This window comes from Oncorhynchus tshawytscha, linkage group LG02 (genome assembly GCF_018296145.1).
Source record: "Oncorhynchus tshawytscha isolate Ot180627B linkage group LG02, Otsh_v2.0, whole genome shotgun sequence".
NCBI classification, from domain to species: domain Eukaryota; kingdom Metazoa; phylum Chordata; class Actinopteri; order Salmoniformes; family Salmonidae; genus Oncorhynchus; species Oncorhynchus tshawytscha.
The window spans coordinates 9,510,049-9,535,754 of NC_056430.1; the positions used below are offsets into that span (position 1 = coordinate 9,510,049).

At 46.6% G+C, this 25,706-nt stretch overlaps 2 protein-coding genes across 4 annotated transcripts in view; both read left to right on the forward strand.

Moving 5' to 3' along the window:
- Positions 1–2,788: 2,788 nt before the first annotated feature.
- On the forward strand, positions 2,789–19,529 carry igsf8 (immunoglobulin superfamily, member 8). Its single transcript, XM_042329989.1, has 9 exons — positions 2,789–3,323; positions 6,755–6,969; positions 7,980–8,145; positions 9,689–10,138; positions 16,227–16,411; positions 16,752–17,013; positions 17,725–18,011; positions 18,234–18,414; positions 19,310–19,529. Exons 1-9 carry the CDS (start codon positions 3,266–3,268, stop codon positions 19,435–19,437), a joined length of 1,932 nt encoding a protein of 643 aa, XP_042185923.1. The 5' UTR covers positions 2,789–3,265; the 3' UTR covers positions 19,438–19,529.
- A 4,486-nt stretch (positions 19,530–24,015) lies between these two features.
- The window catches only part of LOC112221955 (protein FAM186B), a 39,328-nt gene continuing 37,637 nt past the window's right edge, over positions 24,016–25,706 (forward strand). The window contains exon 1 of one of the 3 annotated variants that reach the window (XM_042329984.1): positions 24,016–25,662. The gene's annotated coding sequence lies outside the window, so the exon portion shown is untranslated. The remainder of the gene's footprint in view (positions 25,663–25,706) is intronic. The other 2 variants (XM_024384433.2, XM_042329985.1) reach the window with 2 other exon arrangements.

Genomic DNA, 25,706 nt, shown 5'->3' on the forward strand with positions numbered 1-25,706 from the left:
GCTTAAATTTTTAGCTTGTAAGCAGGAATCAGGAGGATAGAGTTGTGGTCGGATTTACAAAATGGAGGGCGAGGGAGAGCTTTGCACACGTCTCTGTGTGTGGAGTAAAGGTGATCTACAATTTGTTTACCTCTTGTTGCACATTTAAACATGTTGATAGAAATTTGGTGGAACTGATTTAAGACATTAAGTCTACAATTATTAATCTATAGGCATAGACCTACAATTAGTCATCTATTGTCACGCTCCTTAGATGAATTAGACCAAGGTGCAGCGTGGTAGGCGAACATCTTACTTTTATTTAAAATGAACACCAAAAATATTTGTAAAATACAAAACGAATGTAAAGTTCTGCAGAGCTATACAGCAACTAACAAAAATCAAGATCCCACAAACTCAGGTGGAAAACAGGCTGCCTAAGTATGATCCCCAATCAGAGACAACGTTAGACAGCTGCCTCTGATTTGGGAACCATACCCGGGAAACAAAGAAGTAGAACACATAGATTGCACACCCTGGTCACACCCTGACCTAACCAGAATAGAGAATAAAAAGGATCTCTAACGTCAGGGCATGACATCTATAGGCATAGACCTGCAATTAGTCATCTATAGACATAGACCTGTAATTAGTCATCTATAGACATAGACCTGTAATTAGTCATCTATAGACATAGACCTGTAATTAGTCATCTATAGACATAGACCTGTAATTAGTCATCTATAGACATAGACCTGTAATTAGTCATCTATAGACATAGACCTGTAATTAGTAATCTATAGACATAGACCTGTAATTAGTCATCTATAGACATAGACCTGTAATTAGTCATCTATAGACATAGACCTGTAATTAGTCATCTATAGACATAGACCTGTAATTAGTCATCTATAGACATAGACCTGTAATTAGTCATCTATAGACATAGACCTGCAACTAGTAATCTGGTGCCACCATAACTAGTCCCTGTCTGTAATATCTGGTGCTGTTACAACTAGTCTCTGTCTGTAATATCTGGTGTTACCATAACTAGTCCCTGTCTATAATATCTGGTGCTGTTACAACTAGTCCCTGTCTGTAATATCTGGTGCTGTTACAACTAGTCCCTGTCTATAATATCCGGTGCTACCATAACTAGTCCCTGTCTGTAATATCTGGTGCTACCATAACTAGTCCCTGTCTGTAATATCTGGTGCTGTTACAACTAGTCCCTGTCTGTAATATCTGGTGTTACCATAACTACTCCCTGTCTGTACCATTTTTTTATTTTTTTTATTTTACCTTTATTTTACTAGGCAAGTCAGTTAAGAACAAATTCTTATTTTCAATGACGGCCTAGGAACAGTGGGTTAACTGTCTGTAATATCTGGTGCTGTTACAACTAGTCCCTGTCTGTAATATCTGGTGCTACCATAACTAGTCCCTGTCTGTAATATCTGGTGTTACCATAACTAGTCCCTGTCTGTAATATCTGGTGCTGTTACAACTAGTCCCTGTCTGTAATATCTGGTGCTACCATAACTAGTCCCTGTCTGTAATATCTGGTGCTGTTACAACTAGTCCCTGTCTGTAATATCTGGTGCTACCATAACTAGTCCCTGTCTGTAATATCTGGTGCTGTTACAACTAGTCCCTGTCTGTAATATCTGGTGTTACCATAACTACTCCCTGTCTGTACCATTTTTTTATTTTACCTTTATTTTACTAGGCAAGTCAGTTAAGAACAAATTCTTATTTTCAATGACGGCCTAGGAACAGTGGGTTAACTGTCTGTAATATCTGGTGCTGTTACAACTAGTCCCTGTCTGTAATATCTGGTGTTACCATAACTAGTCCCTGTCTGTAATATCTGGTGCTGTTACAACTAGTCCCTGTCTGTAATATCTGGTGCTACCATAACTAGTCCCTGTCTGTAATATCTGGTGCTACCATAACTAGTCCCTGTCTGTAATATCTGGTGCTACCATAACTAGTCCCTGTCTGTAATATCTGGTGCTGTTACAACTAGTTCTTAGGAAACATCCTATATTTAGTGGTCTTATTAACATGATCATGTAATTATTACAATGCTTATTGTGATAATAGTAATGTCCTAGTTTAGGCCCAGTCTGTGGTCTTATTTTTTGGAATGGGAGAGACGATTTTAATCCTGCCTTTAAAGGCAACATCTTTGTAGGTTGGGACACCGTCTGTGGTCTAGCCTGTTTCTCCCATAATGATTGGAACAAACGTTTTTTTCTTATGGAAATAATGCATTGGGCAGGATACATCAGTCACTGCATTCCATAGAGGATGATAGTGGCGTCTATAGTAGCATGGCCAGCGTCACTGAAAGATTTCATCATTTTAATGTAGTCAACTGCGTGTGACGTACAGCTTTATTGCGTATCCCTCTTGACGAGCCTGTTGGAGTCATGTTCAACCGTGTCATCGGGAGGGATCAGTCAATCGTGAAGAAAAATGGACTACTTCAAAATGGAGATTGCCTCAACGGCGGCTGCAAGTGGGTTCACAGATGCCATATTTCGCAACAATATAGGGATGCTTTCTCTATCATTCTCTATGTTGCATACAAAACAGTGGACAGGCAGGGGAGGCGGGGCCGCCCTAGATTCTGGCGCCGATACGGAGCAATATGGACGAGCTGATTGGTTTAACCAATTTCAGCGCATTCCGTTTTCATTGGATAATAAATGTCATCTATTGTTTTTGTCGGCCAATGATTCGCTGTCTTGTATTTGATGGTTTTCCTCGCCAGAAACCCTTCCCTACACTACGGAGTCCCCCCATTGCCCCACCCTCCCTTGCCTCACCCTCCCTTGCCCCCTGTGATACCAACAGCGATTGCATTCGGACAGCATGTTGGATGGAAAAGGCTGCTCAGGCAAATATTTAGCTCGAGAAAAAATGAATTGGTCATTACGTGTGCGAAATATTATTTAGGCTATTCCGGTTTACAAAGACGGCATTGTAAATGCAATAGAAAGTATTGAATGTGTAATAGCTACAGTGGATGAATATTGTTAGCTTGAATGGTTGGCTAGCTAGCTAAACATCGGGACTACTAAATCAACATTGCATTTGTAGCCGATCGGATATTTCAACGTTCCATAATGTAATGTCAAGTGGATTGCAACGTTACATTGATGTCGATGTGTCATTGATTGAACTGAACGAGAGAGGGAATGTATCCGGATACAACCACAGAGACGAGTAGAGGAATTTGAATCGACATAATCCATCTGCAGCAGGGGCATCGGGACGGATGATGATGAAGATGGCTTCGTGGCGATGGACAGCAGCTCTCATCTGTTTACAGTGGGGTGAGTCGTTTCTCAGAGCGCTCTCTAAACCCAGCTACTAGGCCTACCTGCTAATGTTTCCTACAACGTGTGCCATCTGTCAGTTGGGCTATTGTATGGTGAGGTAACATTTTGTCCCAACGCAGCCTGGCATATGGTCTGATTAATGTTCCTATTATTGCATGCGTTGGATATCAGTAGAGATCTGTGGTTGTCATCTGACATATAGAGTTTTTTTGTTGTAATTTTCTACAGCTCCGTCTCCTATTGCACTAGTCTGTCTCTGTCTCTGTCTCTGTCTCTGTCTCTGTCTCTGTCTCTGTCTCTCTCTCTCTCTCTCTCTCTCTCTCTCTCTGTCTCTCTCTCTCTTTGTCTCTCTCTCTCTCTCTCTCTCTCTCTCTCTCTCTCTCTCTCTCTCTTGTCTCTCTCTCTCTCTCTCTGTCTCTCTCTCTCTCTCTCTTTGTCTCTCTCTCTGTCTCTCTCTCTCTCTCTGTCTCTGTCTCTGTCTCTCTCTCTCTGTCTCTCTGTCTCTCTCTCTGTCTTTCGCTCTCTCTGTCTCTCTCTCTCTCTCTCTCTCTCTCTCTGTCTCTGTCTCTGTCTCTTTCATCTCTGTCTCTCTCTCTCTCTCTCTGTCTCTCTGTCTCTCTCTCTCTGTCTCAGCACGGGAATTTAATCTACACATGAAAACATGAGTTGAGAGGGTTCTCACAGACTAACATCATTATTATATGACATGTATTATCTATTATACTACAGACAGACAGGCTGAATGCAGACAGACTTACAGACTTACAGACAGACAGACAGACATCTATTATACTACCCTGGCTGACTTACAGACTGACTTACAGACTGACTTACAGACTGACTTACAGACAGACAGACAGACAGACTTACAGACAGACTTACAGACAGACAGACTTACAGACAGACAGACTTACAGACTGACTTACAGACAGACATATAGACAGACAGTGCTGGCTGTGACCATTCCATGCATCCATCCTCTTGACCAGACCATAACCTACTATGCTCCCAGGCTGATAGGCCTATATGCAGACAGACAGAACTGGCGGAAGTGACTGCTCCTCAGTGCCGACATATACAGTCAGTCTATGCTCCAGACCAGCCCTATCAGTCTTACAGCCTTACGTTAATTAGACATCCTGATCCTCTTAAGCCCTGTTCTCTGTCCCAGTCTCTCCACCAGCTCATTATCTCTAGGTCTGCTGTGTAATTCACGCCTTTGTTATGTGTATTAGCATGTACTAGAAGCTATAGCTCGTATTAGCTACAGGCTCTGACAGGTTCCCAGGCCTGGGTTGAAACGCCCCTGCACCTGTATTTCTAGTTGTTCTGGATCGGCTGGGAGATTATTTAGGAAGTGCGAGATGTGAGTCGTCATCCAATCCACCCCCCTCCCCCCCCAAAAAAAACGTCCCAACTACGTTGTGTAGTGAGTTGTTGTTCGTACCTGCGCAGGTTACCTCACTATGTCGCCGCACTATGGCAACATGTCATTTAGGAGATATAGGTTATGTGTCATCATGGTTGCTTCCAGAGTTTCACTATCTCACTCTGTTTTTCCTCATCAGACAGGGACATTTCTGTCCCGACGTGGATGTATCTGCTTTACACCACACTGTATTGTATTAGAATAGTTTAAGGAAATGGTAGTGTCGATAAGGAAGTTTCTAGTTTTAGACTGTCTGACTGGAACTAAAGAACGGTAACATTGCAGATTAGATATATACATGGTTTTGTCTGACCTCAAAACTATTTTTTTGTAGAAGTTAGAGGAAGTATATTGACATGACAGGAAATGTACTCATGTACTGTGAAATAAATATTACTATGATTTTATTGTGCAAAATTATGTGATGTGAATAACTTGTCCCGGCAAACCAATGAATGAATCAAAATGGAACCATGCCTGAAGCGAGATCAAGTTCCATCTTTCTATAATGGGCTAAGTAACATATTGATCTTCTGTACAATAGCCTACATATTGGTTCAGCCAGTCTGTCAATGTATTGACTGGTGGTGTGTGAACATACCCAACCTACACAGCGTGACTGACATGACATACAGTATAAGCCAATAGTTTGGACACACCGACTCATTCAAGGGTTTTTCTTTATTTTTTACTATTTTCTACATTGTAGAATAATAGTGAAGACATCAAAACTATGAAATAACAAATATGGAATCATGTAGTAACCAAAAAAGTGTTCAATTTTATATTTGAGATTCTTCAAAGTAGCCAACCTTTGCTTTGATGACAGCTTTGCACACTCTTGGCCTTCTCTCCACCAGCTTCACCTGGAATGCTTTTCCAACAGTCTTGAAGGAGTTCCCACATATGCTGAGCACTAGTTGGCTGCTTTTTCTTCACTCTGCGGTCCAACTCATCCCAAACCATCTCAATTGGGTTGAGGTCGGGTGATTGTGGAGGCCAGGTCATCTGATGCAGCACTCCATCACTCTCCTTCTTGGTCAAATAGCCCTTAACACAGCCTGGAGGTGTATTGGGTCATTGTCCTGTTGAAAAACAAATTATAGTCTCACTAAGCACAAAGCAGAGAGAGATGGTGTATCGCTGCAGAATGCTGTGGTAGCCATGCTGGTTAAGAGTGTGCAAAGCTGTCATCAAGGCAAAGGGTGGCTACTTTGAAGAATCTAAAATATGAACACGTTTTTGGTTACTACATGATTCCATATGTGTTATTACATAGTTTTGATGTCTTCACTATTATTGTCAATGTAGAAAATAGTAAAAATAAAGAAAAAAATAAAGAGTAGGTGACTGGTACTGTACATTCCCTTCTCTCTCTCTCTCTCTCTCTGTCTCTGTCTCTCTTTTTCTCTCTCTCTCTCTCTCTCTCTCTCTCTCTCTCTTTTCTCTCTCTCTCTCTCTCTCTCTCTCTCTCTCTCTCTCTCTGTCTCTCTCGCTCTCTCTCTGTCTCTCTCGCTCCCTCTCGTTCTCTCTCTCGCTCTCTCTCTGTCTCTCTCGCTCTCTCTCTCTCTCTCTCTCTCTCTCTCTCTGTCTCTCTCTCTCTCTCGCTCTCTCTCTCTCTCTCTCGATGTGCAAATATGGAAAAGAAATAAACATAAATATGGGTTGTATTTACAATGGTCTCTCTCTCTCTCTGCCCTACTCTCTCTCTCTCCCCATCTCTCTCTGCCCTACTCTCTCTCTGTCTCTCTGCCCTACTCTCTCTCTCTTTCTCTCTCTGTCCCTCTCCTTCTCTCCTCTCGTCTCCTCTTCCCTCTCTCTGTCTCGCTCTGCCCCTTTCTCTCTACCCTACACTCTTTCTTTCTCTCTCTCTCTCTCTCTCTCTCTCTTTCTCTCTCTCTCGCTCTCTGCCCTACACTCTTTCTCTCTCTCTCTCTTTCTCTCTCTGCCCTACTCTCTCCTCCCATCTCTCTTTTCTCCCTGTTTCTCTCTCCAGTGTTCCAGTACACCCTGTGTCGCGAGGTAACCCTTCCCTCCGGACCCCTATACCGCGTGGCAGGGTTCCCCCTCTCCATCCCCTGTGCTGTATCAGGCTACGAGGGTTCCCGAACGCAGGACTTTGAGTGGTTCCTGTACAGGGAGGACTCCCAGGGGAGACAGATGGGGGTGATCTCCACCAGGGACCCTGGGTTTCCTTATGCACCCTTCCAGGTAGGGAGGAGTTCAACACAGTGCTTTTTCATCACTGATTTGGTCTAGATGGCCTCTCCTTCCAGTTCTCTGCTGCCAATGACTGGAACGAACTACAAAAATCTCTGAAACTGGAAACACTTATCTCCCTCACTAGCTTTAAGCACCAACTGTCAGAGCAGCTCACAGATTACTGCACCTGTACATAGCCCACCTATAATTTTTGCCTTTACCTCTCTTATCTCACCGCATTTGCTCACATCGTATATAGACTTGTTTATACTGTATTATTGACTGTATGTTTGTTTTACTCCATGTGTAACTCTGTGTCGTTGTATCTGTCGTACTGCTTTGCTTTATCTTGGCCAGGTCGCAATTGTAAATGAGAACTTGTTCTCAACTTGCCTACCTGGTTAAATAAAGGTGAAATAAAATAAATAAATAAATAAAATAGATGGGTAGGACTAGTTGGCCCTAGCTGTTCATTTTAAACTAATGAATCTGAGTTTTCCATCAATGTACAGGAACAGGTGAGCGTGCAGGTATACTAGCTAGGTACTGTATGCTCACTTCTCTATTGGGGCTGTGGGGTAACTTCTAGCTGTACATGAATTTATTTAAACTCACATCTCTGTTCACCAATGGAAAATATCTCTTAAATGTGTTTATTTTGACTAATCAATTAAAGTAACTTAGGGCTCCACAATTCATTGACATTGATGTATGCAAAGTCCTTATTTCTTTACACAATTCATGTAAAATTCACATGTAGTAAGGGTCCCTTGGTAAACTCTGACCAACACTTTGGTTCCTACCCTGTCACAACAATCTCTACTGTACCTGTCTTTGTCATTAGTTGTCATGGCAACACCAACTATAGAATTGAAATACTAATTATTTCAATGATTCCAACAGTTCCAAGTGTTTTGATCAAAATAACAAATAACATCGTAATCGCAAAATTTGGTTTAAAAATGGCAATTTGTTTATTAGCCACATCGTGCAGCCCTAATCTAACTCCTTCCTTCTAGGCGCGGGTGAGGTCCGGGGAGGTGAGGGTGGAGAGGGACTCGGGGGACAAGGCCAGGCTGGTGTTCCAGAGGCTACGAGCAGATGACCAGGGACGATACGAGTGTTACACACCCAGCACAGACTCCAAATACCAGGGCAACTACAGTGCCTCGGTCGCTGTCAAAGGTTGGTAGGCCTGGGCCTGTAGTCACAAAGCCGCTGAATCAAGATTCCTTTTTCCTTATAGACTATAATGGAGAAGATGACATATGGACAGGGAGGCCCTGATCCTAGACCAGCTCTCTGACTGAATACTGGTCCTTTTAGATTACATATGGACAGGGAGGCCCTTATCCTAGACCAGCTCTTTGACTGAATACTGGTCCTTTTAGATTACATATGGACAGGGAGGCCCTGATCCGAGACCAGCTCTCTGACTGAATACTGGTCCTTTTAGATTACATATGGACAGGGAGGCCCTTATCCTAGACCAGCTCTTTGACTGAATACTGGTCCTTTTAGATTACATATGGACATGGAGGCCCTGATCCGAGACCAGCTCTCTGACTGAATACTGGTCCTTTTAGATTACATATGGACAGGGAGGCCCTGATCCGAGACCAGCTCTTTGACTGAATACTGGTCCTTTTAGATTACATATGGACAGGGAGGCCCTGATCCTAGACCAGCTCTCTGACTGAATACTGGTCCTTTTAGATTACATATGGACAGGGAGGCCCTGATCCTAGACCAGCTCTCTGACTGAATACTGGTCCTTTTAGATTACATATGAACAGGGAGGCCCTTATCCTAGACCAGCTCTTTGACTGAATACTGGTCCTTTTAGATTACATATGGACAGGGAGGCCCTGATCCGAGACCAGCTCTCTGACTGAATACTGGTCCTTTTAGATTACATATGAACAGGGAGGCCCTGATCCGAGACCAGCTCTTTGACTTTTCTGTCCTCCGTTTCCTGGTTCCTGGTTAGAGGCCGTCTGTGTTATCTTGTGGACTTTGTTCTCTCTCTGACAGTGTGGTTAAGAATGTGTCTTGCCTTGTTCTATCACACAAATATGATTGTCACATACTTTCCCACACTATTCTGTACTATATATGATATTCTTATCTACAATCTACTCTGACCTTTCCTTTACAATGTACTATTGTAACACACTAATAATCTGTCACCGAAGCAGTGCTCCTCTGAGTCACCCTGACCTCTATACATTCTGTGCTATAGCAAACATCTAATAGGAATTACATTTGGTATGTAATCATATCTATCTGTTCCCTGTTCTGTCTCTCAGTAATGTAATAATGACTAATCTCTCTCTGTCTCTCGCTTTCTTTCTGTCTCTCTGTGTCACTCTCTGTCTCACTCTCTCTGTCTCTCTGTCTTTCTGTCTCTCTCTGTCTCACTCTGTCTCTCTCTCTCTCTCTTTCTCTCTCTGTCTCACTCTCTCTGTCTCTCTCTGTCTTACTCTGTCTCTCTCTCTCTCTCTGTTTCTCTCTGTCTCACTCTGTCTCTCTCTCTCTCTCTCTCTGTTTCTCTCTGTCTCACTCTCTCTATCTCACTCTGTCTCTCTCTCTCTCTCTCTCTCTCTCTCTCTCTCTGTCTCACTCTCTCTATCTCACTCTGTCTCTCTCACTCTGTCTCTCTCTCTCTCTCTCTGTCTCTCTCTCTTTCTCTCTCTGTCTCACTCTGTCTTTCTGTCTCTCTCTCCAGTGATTCCAGACACTCTCCTGATTAGCTACTCCCGGTCTCTAACTGGCCAACCCGTGCCAGAGGGGGCGGAGATAACTCTCACCTGCTCCGCCGCCGTCCAGTCAAAACAGCACACCCACCTGTCCATCACGTTCGGCGTGCGTGGCGGTGGTAGCGGGTTGGGGTCAGGGACACCGAGAGAAATCATAGCTATCGATAAAGAACTGAGCGTGACTCCTGGCCGAGGGGACTCCTACCAGAAGAGATATGATGATGGAGAGATAACGCTGGTGAAGAAGAGTGGAGGTGGAGGGAGAGATGTCTACGTGATGAGGATGAGCGCCGTGGCCCCGGACGACTCAGGGGCCTACTTCTGTGAGGCGTCGCAGTGGATCCTGGACCCTGATGGAGCATGGCAGAAGATCGCTCAGAGGACCTTGGAGATTGGCAACCTCACGGTTCAACCACTTGGTACATCCCTGTCTGTCTGGAGTATGGGGGTGGTTCAGAGACGAGAGCTGTTGGGACACTGTCTGTCTGTCTGTCTGTCTGTCTGTCTGTCTGTCTGTCTGTCTGTCTGTCTGTCTGTCTGTCTGTCTGTCTGTCTGTCTGTCTGTCTGTCTGTCTGTCTGTCTGTCTGTCTGTCTGTCTGTCTGTCTGTCTGTCTGAGTCTGTCTGGAGAATGGGGGTTGTTCAGAGACTAGATGTTAGGACACTGTCTGTCTGTCTGTCTGTCTGTCTGTCTGTCTGTCTGTCTGTCTGTCTGTCTGTCTGTCTGTCTGTCTGTCTGTCTGTCTGTCTGTCTGTCTGTCTGTCTGTCTGTCTGTCTGTCTGGAGAATGGGGGTTGTTCAGAGACTAGATGTTAGGACACTGTCTGTCTGTCTGTCTGTCTGTCTGTCTGTCTGTCTGTCTGTCTGTCTGTCTGTCTGTCTGTCTGTCTGTCTGTCTGTCTGTCTGTCTGTCTGTCTGTCTGTCTGGAGTATGGGGGTGGTTCAGAGACGAGAGCTGTTAGGACATTGTCTGTGCGTGGCTCGAAATAAGAGCATCTGCTAAATGACTAAAACGTAATGTAACGAATGCTGTTACTAGCTTGGCCACAGATTCCATTAGCACCCCAGTAGACCTAATGGCATCTAGTGCTGTAGGCCAATCCAGTACGGATGGTTCATGACATCATCATCATCACTGACCTTCCACAACAATGGGAAATGGAGACATTAGCTTCAGGGGCGCTGCACTGTGGCTGACCCTATACTATTCCCACTATGGGTGTGTTATAGAGCTGGGGGGTATGTTTTAGAGCTGGGGGTGTGTTTTAGAGCTGGGGGTGTGTTGTAGAGCTGTGGGGTGTGTTTTAGAGCTGGGGGTGTGTTTTAGAGCTGGGGGTGTGTTGTAGAGCTGTGGGGTGTGTTTTAGAGCTGGGGGTGTGTTTTAGAGCTGGGGGTGTGTTTTAGAGCTGGGGGTGTGTTTTAGAGCTGTGTTTTAGAGCTGTGGTGTGAGAACTGTGGGGTGTGTTGTACAGCTGTGGGGTGTGTTATAGAGCTGTGGGGTGTGTAGAGCTGTGGGGTGTGTTGTACAGCTGTGGGGTGTGTTGTAGAGCTGTGTGTTGTAGAGCTGTGGGGTGTGTTATAGAGCTGTGGTGTGTGTTGTAGAGCTGTGGGGTGTGTTGTAGAGCTGTGTTGTAGAGCTGTGGGTGTGTTGTAGAGCTGTGGGTGTGTTGTAGAGCTGTGGGGTGTGTTATAGAGCTGTGGGTGTGTTATAGAGCTGTGGGTGTGTTTTAGAGCTGTGGGGTGTGTTATAGAGCTGTGGGTGTGTTGTAGAGCTGTGGGGTGTGTTATAGAGCTGTGGGTGTGTTGTAGAGCTGTGGGGTGTGTTTTAGAGCTGGGGGTGTTCTAGAGCTGTGGGGTGTGTTATAGAGCTGTGGGTGTGTTGTAGAGCTGTGGGGTGTGTTTTAGAGCTGGGGGTGTGTTTTAGAGCTGGGGGTGTGTTTTAGAGCTGGGGGTGTGTTTTAGAGCTGTGGGTGTGTTTTAGAGCTGTGTTTTAGAGCTGAGGGGTGTGTTTTAGAGCTGAGGGGTGTGTTTTAGAGCTGTGGGTGTGTTTTAGAGCTGTGGGTGTGTTTTAGAGCTGTGTTTTAGAGCTGAGGGGTGTGTTTTAGAGCTGAGGGGTGTGTTTTAGAGCTGTGGGTGTGTTTTAGAGCTGTGTTTTAGAGCTGAGGGGTGTGTTTTAGAGCTGTGGGTGTGTTGTAGAGCTGTGGGGTGTGTTTTAGAGCTGTGTTTTAGAGCTGTGTTATAGAGCTGTGGGGTGTTTTAGAGCTGTGGGGTGTGTTTTAGAGCTGTGGGTGTGTTGTAGAGCTGTGGTGTGTGTTGTAGAGCTGTGTTGTAGAGCTGTGGGGTGTGTTGTACAGCTGTGGTGTGTGTTGTAGAGCTGTGTTGTAGAGCTGTGGGGTGTGTTGTAGAGCTGTGGGGTGTGTTTTAGAGCTGTGGTGTGTTTTAGAGCTGGGGGGTGTGTTATAGAGCTGTGGGGTGTGTTTTAGAGCTGGGGGTGTGTTATAGAGCTGTGTTATAGAGCTGTGGGTGTGTTGTAGAGCTGTGGGTGTGTTGTAGAGCTGTGGGGTGTGTTATAAATCTGTGGGTGTGTTATAGAGCTGTGTTATAGAGCTGTGGGTGTTTTATAGAGCTGTGGGTGTGTTGTAGAGCTGTGGGTGTGTTGTAGAGCTGTGGGGTGTGTTATAAATCTGTGGGTGTGTTATAGAGCTGTGTTATAGAGCTGTGGGTGTGTTAGAGCTGTGGGTGTGTTGTAGAGCTGTGGGTGTGTTGTAGAGCTGTGGGGTGTGTTATAAATATGTGGGTGTGTTATAGAGCTGTGTTATAGAGCTGTGGGTGTGTTAGAGCTGTGGGTGTGTTATAGAGCTGTGGGTGTGTTTTAGAGCTGTGGGTGTGTTTTAGAGCTGTGGGTGTGTTTTAGAGCTGTGGGTGTGTGTTAGAGCTGTGGGGTGTGTTGTAGAGCTGGGGGTGTGTTGTAGAGCTGTGGGTGTGTTATAGATCTGTGGGTGTGTTATAGAGCTGTGGGGTGTGTTTTAGAGCTGTGGGTGTGTTATAGAGCTGTGGGGTGTGTTATAGAGCTGTGGGGTGTGTTTTAGAGCTGTGGGTGTGTTAGAGCTGTGGGTGTGTTAGAGCTGTGGGTGTGTTAGAGCTGTGGGTGTGTTAGAGCTGTGGGTGTGTTAGAGCTGTGGGTGTGTTAGAGCTGTGGGTGTGTTTTAGAGCTGTGGGTGTGTTTTAGAGCTGTGGGTGTGTTAGAGCTGTGGGTGTGTTAGAGCTGTGGGTGTGTTAGAGCTGTGGGTGTGTTAGAGCTGTGGGTGTGTTAGAGCTGTGGGTGTGTTAGAGCTGTGGGTGTGTTAGAGCTGTGGGTGTGTTAGAGCTGTGGGTGTGTTATAGAGCTGTGGTGTGTGTTTTAGAGTTGTGGGGTGTTATAGAGCTGTGGTGTGTGGGGTGAGAGCACAGCAGAATGTAACATTTGCTGTAGTAGAAGTTACAGTGTTATAGATAGATCCCCACTGAGGGTCTGTGCGTTCTGTTAGACAGTGTTATAGATAGATCCACACTGAGGGTCTGTGCATTCTGTTAGACAGTGTTGTAGATAGATCTCCACTGAGGGTCTGTGCGTTCTGTTAGACAGTGTTATAGATAGATCCCCACTGAGGGTCTGTGCGTTCTGTTAGACAGTGTTATAGATAGATCCCCACTGAGGGTCTGTGCGTTCTGTTAGACAGTGTTGTAGATAGATCTCCACTGAGGGTCTGTGCGTTCTGTTAGACAGTGTTGTAGTTCTCCACTGAGGGTCTGTGCGTTCTGTTAGACAGTGTTGTAGTTCTCCACTGAGGGTCTGTGCGTTCTGTTAGACAGTGTTGTAGTTCTCCACTGAGGGTCTGTGCGTTCTGTTAGACAGTGTTATAGATAGATCCACACTGAGGGTCTGTGCGTTCTGTTAGACAGTGTTGTAGATAGATCTCCACTGAGGGTCTGTGCGTTCTGTTAGACAGTGTTATAGATAGATCCCCACTGAGGGTCTGTGCGTTCTGTTAGACAGTGTTGTAGATAGATCCCCACTGAGGGTCTGTGCGTTCTGTTAGACAGTGTTATAGATAGATCCCCACTGAGGGTCTGTGCGTTCTGTTAGACAGTGTTTAGTTCTCCACTGAGGGTCTGTGTGTTCTGTTAGACAGTGTTATAGATAGATCCCCACTGAGGGTCTGTGCGTTCTGTTAGACAGTGTTATAGTCCCCACTGAGGGTCTGTGTTCTGTTAGACAGTGTTATAGATAGATCCCCACTGAGGGTCTGTGCGTTCTGTTAGACAGTGTTATAGATAGTTCTCCACTGAGGGTCTGTGCGTTCTGTTAGACAGTGTTATAGATAGATCCCCACTGAGGGTCTGTGCGTTCTGTTAGACAGTGTTATAGATAGTTCTCCACTGAGGGTCTGTGCGTTCTTATCGTGTCAGCCAGAAACTGCTCTACTTCATTCTATTATGGTCTCTATTGTCTGTTAGACAATAGACCTGGTTTTCTCCTCTCTGGTCTCGGTTGTGTTGTTGTTGGACAGATTACAGTCAACAATAGATTTATAAACTGAACTGAAGCGTTTCATCAAATAGTTAACATAGTTTTCAGAGTGTATTGTTTATAGATGAGATCTTCTTTTAGGATGAATTTTGAGATGCATTTAACTTCAGTTGCTTTATGCAAATAAACCTTTATTCACAGTGACAATTAACCAATTAAGTTAGTTTGAATGCAGAGCGAACACATTTTAAATCATGCACTTCTTGTTTATTTTTTCCCCTCTCCCTCCTCCTCCTCTCCCTCCTCCTCCTCTCCCTCCTCCTCCTCCTCCTCCTTTACCCCTTCCTCTCCCTCCTCCTCCTCCTCTCCCTCCTCCTCCTCTCCCTCCCTCCCTCCCTCCTCCTCCTCCTCCTCCTTTACCCCTTCCTCTCCCTCCTCCTCCTCCTCTCCCTCCTCCTCCTCCTCCTCTCCCTCCTCTCCCTCCTCCTCTCCCTCCTCTCCCTCCTCCTCCTCCTCCTCCTCCTTTACCCCTTCCTCTCCCTCCTCCTCCTCCTCTCCCTCCTCCTCCTCCTCCTCCTCCTTTACCCCTTCCTCTCCCTCCTCCTCCTCCTCTCCCTCCTCCTCCTCCTCCTCCTTTACCCCTTCCTCTCCCTCCTCCTCCTCCTCTCCCTCCTCCTCCTCCTCCTCCTCTCCCTCCTCTCCCTCCTCCTCTCCCTCCTCTCCCTCCTCCTCCTCCTCCTCCTTTACCCCTTCCTCTCCCTCCTCCTCCTCCTCTCCCTCCTCCTCCTCCTCCTCCTCCTCCTCCTTTACCCCTTCCTCTCCCTCCTCCTTTATCCTCTCCCTCCTCCTCCTCCTCCTCCTCCTCCTCCTTTACCCCTTTCCTCTCCCTCCTCCTTTATCCTCTCCCTCCTCCTCCTCCTCCTCCTCCTTTACCCCTTCCTCTCCCTCCTCCTCCTCCTTCTCCTCCTCCTCCTTTACCCCTTCCTCTCCCTCCTCCTCCTCCTCCTTTACCCCTTCCTCTCCCTCCTCCTCCTCCTCTCCCTCCTCCTCCTCCTCCTCCTCCTTTACCCCTTCCTCTCCCTCCTCCTCCTCCTCCTCCTCCTTTACCCCTTCCTCTCCCTCCTCCTCCTCCTCTCCCTCCTCCTCCTCCTCCTCCTCCTTTACCCCTTCCTCTCCCTCCTCCTTTATCCTCTCCCTCCTCGTCCTCCTCCTTTACCCCCTCATCTACCCCCTCCTCTACCCCCTCCTCTCCCTCCTCCTCCTCCTCCTCCTCCTTTACCCCTTCCTCTCCCTCCTCCTTTATCCTCTCCCTCCTCGTCCTCCTCCTTTACCCCCTCATCTACCCCCTCCTCTACCCCCTCCTCCTTTATCCTCTCCCTCCTCTTCCTCCTTTACCCCCTCCTCTTCGTCCTCCTTTATCCTCTTCCTCCTCCTTTATCCTGTCCTCCTCTACCTCCTCCTCTCCCTCCTCCTCTCCCTCCTCCTTTATCCTCTCCCTCCTCCTTTATCCTCTTCCTCCTTTACCCCCTCCTCTCCCTCCTCCTTTATCCTCTCCCTCCTCTTCCTCCTTTACCCCCTCCTCTTCGTCCTCCTTTATCCTCTTCCTCCTCCTTTATCCTGTCCCTCCTCTACCTCCTCCTCTCCCTCCTCCTTTATCCTCTCCCTCCTCCTTTATCCTCTTCCTCCTTTACCCCCTCCTCTCCCTCCTCCTTTATCCTCTCCCTCCTCTTCCTCCTTTACCCCCTCCTCTTCGTCCTCCTTTATCCTCTTCCTCCTCCTTTATCCTCTCCCTCCTCTACCTCCTCCTCTCCCTCCTCCTCTCCCTCCTCCTTTATCCTCTCCCTCCTCCTTTATCCTCTTCCTCCTTTACCCCCTCCTCTCCCTCCTCCTTTATCCTCTCCCTCCTCCTTTATCCTCTTCCTCCTTTACCCCCTCCTCTCCCTCCTCCTTTAACCTCTCCCTCCTCTTCCTCCTTTACCCCCTCCTCCCTCCTTCCAGCTGACTCCCTGTCTGTTACGTCCACTCCGCGAGGTGAGGTAACTCTCCAGTTAGGCTCCCCTCTCACTCTGACCTGTGAGGTGTCTGGTTTGGCCCCTGGGGGCCGCTCGGGCCTGCTGGTTCAGTGGATGAGGAGGGGCACTGTGAGCAGCGAGGACAGGGCATTGACGGGTGGAGGGGTGGAGGTTGGTATTGATTATTGTTATTGGTTATTAGTATCTGGTATCTATTAGTTATTAGTTATTAGTATTAGTAAGTCCTTACAGAGTTGTTCAATTCTTGTATGACTTTGTGTTTTTAATTGTGAAATTGAAAACTTTGGCAAAAAAAATCAGCTATTTGCTGCTGCTATTGAAAGTATGTGATGCTTCCAAGTGGAGATAAAACTTATTATTTGGAGCCAGGAAGGCTATTGGTCAACAGTTATTTAGGATCGTAAAGTAAATAATGCTTCGTTGGCTAGTCGTATTCCAAACACAACTCAGGTTAACCTTTCTGTCTATCTCTGTCTGTCCCCTCTTCCAGGTGGAGGTGGCCCGGTATGGTCCAGACGGGGTGGTGAGCTGGGGGGATGACTCCAGCCGGGGGGGTCGGGGTGGAGGGGGTTCCATGGAGAAGGAGGTGGAGGGACGGTACTCTCTCAGGTTGTTCTCTGCCCACCCAGCTGACACGGGGGTGTACCGCTGTGCTGTGAGCGTCTACGCTGGGAGGCTTAACCCGGGACCCTCTAGTGCTGCTACCCTCACACAGAGGTCAGAGGGGGTCACCGTCAACCTTGAGACTAAAGGTAAGAGAAAAGACAGACACAAGACCTCCCTGCCTTCTCCCCACAAACTGTGGCCTAGTTCACTCCTCCTCGTGGACTTAAAAGGATGTATTGGTATAATGGAGAAAACTCCCCCAACCTCCCTGCCTTCTCCCCACAAACTGTGGCCTAGTTCACTCCTCCTCGTGGACTTAAAAGGATGTATTGGTATAATGGAGAAAACTCCCCCAACCTCCCTGCCTTCTCCCCACAAACTGTGGCCTAGTTCACTCCTCCTCGTGGACTTAAAAGGATGTATTGGTATAATGGAGAAAACTCCCTCAATCTACTTAACAGCAATCCAATGTGTTTAAATCCATGAGGGATGAGTAAGTAATTGCACCCCTCTGGCAGAGGGGGATCGTGGGGACTACAGCCAGTGGATATATATACAAGTTAAGTCAGGATTCTGGAAGTTGTCCTCCAGTGAGCCATGTTTCCATGTGTATGTGTATGTGACAAATAACATTTGATTTGATTTGGATTTGATTTAAAGCTAAGAGACTAAAACCACTTGACCTACTACGAGGTTGGGCAGTAGTTTGAAAACAAAGATACTACATTAACGTGAACATTGCCATGACTGGTTAGATTGAAATAACAACCAAATACCTAATTGATGTAAGTCGATGCTAATTGAACCTAATTGAATGACAAGCATCTCTCTCTCTCTCTGTCCCTGTGTCCCTACAGAGGTCAAGGTGTCAGCAGTAGCCAACCTTCCCCGTGGCCCCCTCTTGAAGAGAGGTGATACCGTCACCCTGCTCTGCAACGTATCCGTGGTAACCTCCGGCCCTGCACAGGTGGCGGTCCAATGGCTGCAGAGGGCGGTCCTCCCGGCCCAGGAGGGTGGGGCTACAGCAGGGGGCGTGGTCATAGAGAAGGGTGGGGACAAGCCGGCAGTAGAGGAGAAGGGGAGGGTGTTAGCCTCACTTACCTATGAGGGCCTGTCCAGGCCAAATAAGAACCACAGCTCTGAGGTGATTGGTTCAATTTATTTGGCAGTTTAAAAAAAATACATGCAATCAATATATACCTTTTTAAGAAAACTATCAAGGATAACTCAATAATGGATATTGAAGATAAAACAATTGTAATGACTAGTATGTGATTGTCTTACCTACCTTATTTGAATGCACTGTATTTCTCTAGATAACACCGTCTGCTAAATAACTTCTGTTGTGGTCCTTTTTGGACTACAGGTCAGTATGGACCGGGTGTCTCTAGGCACCTACAGGCTGAGGATCTTCTCTGCCCAGGACCAGGACCAGGGCCTGTTTGTCTGCCAGGCTGAGGTGTGGGGACAAGACCCCCGTGGAGGATGGTACAACACCGGGGCCAAGGCCCAGTCGGAGGGTGTCAGGGTCTACCTGTACGCCAGAGGTGAGTGTCACTGGGTCTGGGACTGCTAGCTGTTTTACATACAGCGAGCGGTGACGAATCACTGCAGTGGACACACTCAACATCAGTTCCTATTACAAAAGAGTGGCTCTGTGAATCACTGATGGTAGTCAGGAAGTGTCGCTCTCTTCTGTTTTCCCTCTCACTGTCTTTCGGAGGCTATTAGCCAACAGTTATTAGGTATCATAACATGGCTAACATATCCTGTCTAATACTGGCATCCTGTCTAATACTGACATCCTGTCTAATACTGACATCCTGTCTAATACTGACATCCTGTCTAATACTGGCATCCTGTCTAATACTGGCATCCTGTCTAATACTGACATCCTGTCTAATACTGGCATCCTGTCTAATACTGGCATCCTGTCTAATACTGACATCCTGTCTAATACTGACATCCTGTCTAATACTGACATCCTGTCTAATACTGACATCCTGTCTATTACTGACATCCTGTCTAATACTGACATCCTGTCTAATACTGACATCCTGTCTAATACTGACATCCTGTCTATTACTGACATCCTGTCTAATACTGACATCCTGTCTAATACTGACATCCTGTCTAATACTGACATCCTGTCTATTACTGACATCCTGTCTAATACTGACATCCTGTCTAATACTGACATCCTGTCTATTACTGACATCCTGTCTATTACTGACATCCTGTCTATTACTCCCAACTGTAAATTAAACGGTTTATGAGGAAAGCTAGTCGTTTTCCCGAACTTGACTAACTCATCCCTCCCTCCCTCCCTCCCTCCCTCCCTCCCTCCCTCCCTCCCTCCCTCCCTCCCTCCCTCCCTCCCTCCCTCCCTCCCTCCCTCCCTCCCTCCTCTCTCTCTCCTCTCTTCTCTCTCTGTCTCTGCAGCGGCCGACCTGCTCCTCATCCCCTTGGTTGTGGGCATGTCGACTGCCTTGTTTGTGGGCGTGGTCATCATCGCCACGGTAACCTGTTGCTTCATGAATCGATTGGCTAGGCAGCGGTCCCCGAAATAGGAAGTAGGAAGTTACGACAACGTATAAGTTCACTGAAGGGTGATCGACGAAGAGGTTAATAAAAAAAAAAAGACCACAAAAACAAAAAAAAAGAACTAGTGGACTTTAAAAAGTTTTTTAAAAGAAATTGGAACTCTCAGACCTACACGATGTCCACATAGAGATTTAAATATACTATGTAACAAAGAGTCTAATCTGGGACGGTGACCAAGAGAAGACACCAGCACTACTGCTCCTACCTGTCATACAGATGTTTGATTGTCTCACATGGTACCAAACCATTTCCACTTGTTCATAATATGTTGCATCCAGCTTGTTTCTGTTATATAAACTCACCGTATGAACCTATTTTTCAGACTTCCATAAGCAGACCTAACCAAACAGCTGGCTCTTATTCAGCACGGTTCCAACAACAATGATGGATGCGTATCTAGGCCAGCAACAGAACAGCTTGGTTTGGCTCAGTAGTGTACAAAGCCATTTAGGTGTTTGATATGTCAAAACCATCCGAAATGGACAATGCTCAGCTGTCTAGTGTTGAAGTAGGTCAAATACAAAATATTGACTTAGAAGAGACGCTGATTAGTTATCCCTTTTGTTTTGGTTATTTATTTTGCTTGGCAACCATCCTCTCAAAAGAGAGGGGTTTATATATTCATACGGCAGGGTAGCCTAGTGGTTAGAGTGTAGAGGCGGCAGGGTAACCTAGTGGTTAGAGTGTAGAGGAGGCAGGGTAACCTAGTGGTTAGAGTGTAGAGGAGGCAGGGTAACCTAGTGGTTAGAGTGTAGAGGAGGCAGGTAGCCTAGTGGTTAGAGTGGAGGGGCGGCAGGGTAGCCTAGTGGTTAGAGTGTAGAGGAGGCAGGGTAGCCTAGTGGTTAGAGTGGAGAGGTGGCAGGGTAGCCTAGTGGTTAGAGTGGAGGGGCGGCAGGGTAGCCTAGTGGTTAGAGTGGAGGGGCGGCAGGGTAGCCTAGTGGTTAGAGTGGAGGGCGGCAGGGTAGCCTAGTGGTTAGAGTGGAGGGCGGCAGGGTAGCCTAGTGGTTAGAGTGGAGTGGTTAGGGCGGCAGGGTAGCCTAGTGGTTAGAGTGTAGAGGAGGCAGGGTAGCCTAGTGGTTAGAGTGTAGAGGAGGCAGGTAGCCTAGTGGTTAGAGTGGAGGGGCGGCAGGGTAGCCTAGTGGTTAGAGTGGAGGGGCAGGGGCAGTGGTAGGCTGGAGTGGTTAGAGTGGTTAGTGGAGGGGAGGCAGGGTAGCCTAGTGGTGGTTAGAGTGGAGTGGCGGCAGGGTAGCCTAGTGGTTAGAGTGGAGGGCGGCAGGGTAGAGTGGAGCCTAGTGGTTAGAGTGGAGGGGCGGCAGGGTAGCCTAGTGGTTAGAGTGGAGGTGCGGCAGGGTAGCCTAGTGGTTAGAGTGGAGGGGCGGCAGGGTAGCCTAGTGGTTAGAGTGGAGGGGCGGCAGGGTAGCCTAGTGGTTAGAGTGGAGGGGCGGCAGGGTAGCCTAGTGGTTAGAGTGGAGGGGCGGCAGGGTGGCCTAGTGGTTAGAGTGGTGGGGCGGCAGGGTGGCCTAGTGGTTAGAGTGGAGGGGCGGCAGGGTGGCCTAGTGGTTAGAGCGGAGGGGCGGCAGGGTGGCCTAGTGGTTAGAGCGGAGGGGCGGCAGGGTGGCCTAGTGGTTAGAGCGGAGGGGCGGCAGGGTGGCCTAGTGGTTAGAGCGGAGGGGCGGCAGGGTGGCCTAGTGGTTAGAGCGGAGGGGCGGCAGGGTGGCCTAGTGGTTAGAGCGGAGGGGCGGCAGGGTGGCCTAGTGGTTAGAGGGGCGGCGGGTGGGGGCGGCAGGGTGGCCTAGTGGTTAGAGCGGAGGGGCGGCAGGGTAGCCTAGTGGTTAGAGTGAAGGGGCGGCAGGGTAGCCTAGTGGTTAGAGCGTTGGACTAGTAACCGGAAGGTTGCAAGTTCAAACCCCCGAGCTGACAAGGTACAAATCTGTTGTTCTGCCCCCTGAACAGGCAGTTAACCCACTGTTCCTAGGCTGTCATTGTAAATAAGAATTTGTTCTTAACTGACTTGCCTAGTTAAATAAAGGTTACAATTATTATTATTTTGAATACGACGTCAGTGTTAAAGTTGTTTCTGTTACATTGTGTATGGGTTCGTAAGGCATTATTGTTAAATTATATATATGTGTTGCCCAACTCTGGTCCTCGAGTTACTCCAGCAGAACATGTTTTTTTTTTTTGTCGTAGCCCCAGACAAAAACCACCTGATTCAACTTGTCAAGGGTTAGTTGACAGGTGGGCTTGTCCGGGTCCACAACGGAAAAATATGTACTATTGAGCGTACTCAAGGACCGGAGTTGGACAACGCTGTGATATATGATGGAAGATTTAATGCATGTTGAGGTAGCATAGGTCTTACACTGCCACTACTACTTGCAACAGTCCCTCTAGTCTAACGAAAACCCGTCTCAGAGTTAGACCGGTGTTTTATCGTTACGAAGTGAACAGTGCTACTGTGTAGAAACCGTAATGCTGTCAACTTAAATTGAGCACCAGAGTCTTTTTAATTCCACTTAAGGAACTGAATACCTAGACCGCTATATCAGGACAGGGAACTTAAAGTACACTTCCTGTATTCAATCAACAACTCTGTAAATACTGGGCTACACGAGTAAACAAAGCCATTGTTTGTATGAGCCTGATCCCAGATCTGTTTGTTCTGTTTGGCTAATTCCTATTGTTTATCTATGGTGCTAAACATAAGTGTTTTCAAGATGGGACTAACAAGTCTAGGATCAGGTTAGGACACGGCCAGGGGATATTCTGATGCTGAGAAGGACAATGACAAACCATTCCATACAGTTCGCTAAACTGAGTAAAAAATAAATTTAAAAAAGTTATTACTGTATCTATTTTCGACATTTATGGAGAGAGTTAATATACGATAGTAAGCATCCATGCACTAAGCTGAAATCTGTGTGTTGTTTATGGTATACACCAGAGAGATTCATTTTTTTTCTTTTTACTTCTAAAACATAAGATAAGATGAGACCCTACTTGAAATGCTGTGCTTGTCTGTGAGCTGAGCAGATGACTTTACCATTCAACGGCTGTCTGTTTGTTCTTAAAGCACTTGGACCAAAACTAGTCTCTCTTGGCAGACTCGTACAGTGGGAAAGAGACCAAAACTAGTCTCTCTTGGCAGACTCGTACAGTGGCTGTGGGAAAGAGACCAAAACTATTTCCCCTGGAACCATTCAAACGTGTTGAATAGTTACTGACTGTTGTTCAGTGTAAAGTCATGTTGCTGTGCTGTTCTGTTCTCTTAGTGTAGTCTTTTTAAACCGTTTTTGCAATGGTTTATGGGTGATTCCTGATTGATTTATTTTGTTTTATTATTTCTTTTGCAACTTGTGTTTTGTTGGTCAAATTACGGAGAAGAAAAAAAAAGCAAAGTTTTAAAAAATGTGAATATTTTGATGACAGATCTAGTAAACAGGAAGACTGTTGCCATGTGTCGTTGGCCTATGGAACAGCTGTGCCCTGAGGTACTAGGATAGGATGTACTCTCTTCTGGCCAGCCATGTGGGTCAGATGACAGGCCTGGGTAGGGTTGACTGAGACCACAAACACCACGGGTCTATTAAGCTAAGTAGGATTCAACCATTTGTGATGCTGCATGTGTCACACATAGACCTGACATGATTCCCTCTTCCACTCAGCAGAGGAGAATGTCTGCACAGGGCACATTTCTCTCTGAATGTTCTGCAATGCAGTCTCCTGGATAAGTGATAACTTCTGAGTTCAGGGGTGTTTTCTTCTACTGGAGTTTGGCATCCCGAGTGGCACACTGGTCTAAGACACTGTATCTCAGTGCAAGAGGTGTCACTTGCAGTACCTGGTTTGAATCCAGGCTGCATCACATCTGGCTGTGATTGGGAGTCTTGATAGAAAGGTGCATAATTGGGCCAGCGTGGTCTGGGGTAGGCCGTCATTGTAAATAAGAATTTGTTCTTAACTGACTTGCCTAGTTAAAAAAATAAAAGTCTATTCCCTGATGTGCACATGGTAGCCTGCCTATGACAGTGAGATGGACTCTAATATCAAGTCCCTCTGTCCACTATGACCAACTACATGCCCCAGACTCCCTTTGGATGGATAAATCTCAAACCGACCAACCCAGAGACAAATATTCAGAAACCCTCTACAAACTATTTTAAACACATGGCTCTGAACCAACTCCCCCTCTCTCTTCTCTCTCTCTCTCCCCCATCTCCCACTCTCTCTCTCTCGCTCTTTCTCTCTCTCTCCCCCTATCTCTCTCTTTCTCTCTCTCTCTCTCTCTCTCTTTCTCTCTCCCCCCTCTCTCTCTCTCTCTCTTTCTTTCTCTCTCTCTCTCCCCCCTCTCCCTCTCTCTCTCCCTCTCTCTCTTTCTCTCTCGCTCTTTCTCTCTCCCCCTCTCTCTCTCTCTCTCTCTCCCTCTCTCTCTTTCTCTCTCGCTCTTTCTCTCCCCCACTCTTTCTCTCTCGCTCTTTCTCTCTCCCCCTCTCTCTCTCTCTCTCTTTCTCCCCCTCTCCCTCTCTCTCTCTCGCTCTTTCTCTCTCCCCCCTCTTTCTCTCTCTCTTTCTCTCTCCCCTCTCTCTTTCTCTCTCTCCCCCTCTCTCTCTCTCTTTCTTTATCTCTCTCTCTCTCCCCCCCTCTCTCTCTCCAGCCCATAGGAATAGAATTACTGTACTATTCTAATTCTAGTAATTCCCCTGCTATACCCAGGCCACTGATTATGATTAGTGGTAGTCATGCGTTAGGAAAAACAGTGATCTGCAATGTTCTGGACGATGAGCCACTTACTTCCAGAGATCAACTGGCGAAAAAGCTGGTTTATCCTCTAACTCTCTACCCTCTGAACGATGCCCCTGGCTTGCTCCACCACGTGATCACATTCACCACAGCAGCACTGGAGAGACGGGAAAGAGAGAGAGGGAGACAGAGAGTAGCACTGAATAGAGGGGGGGAGTGGGAAGAGCGAGTGGGAGGGAGAGAGAGAGAGAGGGGAGAGACAGAGATCAGCGCTGGATAGAGAGAGAACAGAGTGCTCCAAGTGAAAGTAACGGAATAGATGTTCACTGCTCCTCTCTTTCCTTAATCCCCATGTTTATGGGTTCAGCCCTCTCTGTATGTAACCCCTCCCCCACTGTGTTATCGCTGTGTATCATCACTGTGGCATTTAGTTTATTTAATACCTTGCTCCTGCCCGTCCCTGCCTGACTGGCTGTAAATATGGTAACTGGCACACTGACCAAACTGCAGCTAAAGCCACTTCTTGAAATTGTCTGTGTCCCTATTCTTTATTTAGTGCACTGCTTTTTACCAGAGCACACTATTCCCTATTTAGTGCACTGCTTTTTACCAGAGCCCTCTGGCACCCTATTCCCTATTTAGTGTCCTGCATTTTACCAGAGCCCTCTGGCACCCTATTCCCTATTTAGTGTCCTGCATTTTACCAGAGCCCTCTGGCACCCTATTCCCTATTTAGTGTCCTGCATTTTACCAGAGCCCTATGGGATTGCAAACATGGTGACTGGCCCACTGTCGAGGCTTCAGCAACTTCCTGAAATTGTACTTCTGTTTCCATGTTGCATTATTGTCCTGGGAGGAATTACATTTCAGGAAGTTATCTTTAAAAAAAAAAAAGTATTACTTTCATAACGTGGTTTTACCCGAGTGACTTTTTCATTACCGCCCCTGCTATTGACATACAGCAGTTTTGTCGGTTTGTGTGTATGTCTCCTGTTGTGTTAGTGTGCCACTACCCAACCACTGTAACATGGCGTTATTGTGCTGTTAATAAACACTTCGTTTACTGCTTTAATGACCACCGTCTGTTCTGTTCTTCATTTGTATTTACTGTTTCGTTTTTTTTGTTGCTGCCATTTGATAAAATCAATAAACCACTCCTGATTTACTGTAGGCATGTGTTGTTGTTGTTATTGTTGTAGGGTTATCTAGTATTACAGTATTAAAGACAGTCCCGGTGACTTTAGGGTCTAGTCTACTTTTCAATGCATTTGATATTTTATTGCCATGCTCCGTCTGTATCGCACGTAATCGAGAAAGTAAACTGATTTATGACGTAATTTACGTAATCAAAACGTATCGCTCGAAAACCTAGACCAGAGCCACTAGTTTAGGTCTATATCGCCATGCCATAGACCATCAAACTACTTATGAATTAATTCGTCGTGAGAGAGGTAAGGTTCGTCATTTTTAATGTAAATGTTTTGACCGGCTTTTG

Bases quoted from the DNA above. Each gene is read 5' to 3' on its own strand.
- igsf8 (XM_042329989.1), top strand. From the start codon at position 3,266: ATGATGATGAAGATGGCTTCGTGGCGATGGACAGCAGCTCTCATCTGT. The intron at 17,014-17,724 runs GTAAGAGAAAAG...GTGTCCCTACAG, and splicing joins CGTCAACCTTGAGACTAAAG to AGGTCAAGGTGTCAGCAGTA. The intron at 18,012-18,233 runs GTGATTGGTTCA...TTTGGACTACAG, and splicing joins ATAAGAACCACAGCTCTGAG to GTCAGTATGGACCGGGTGTC.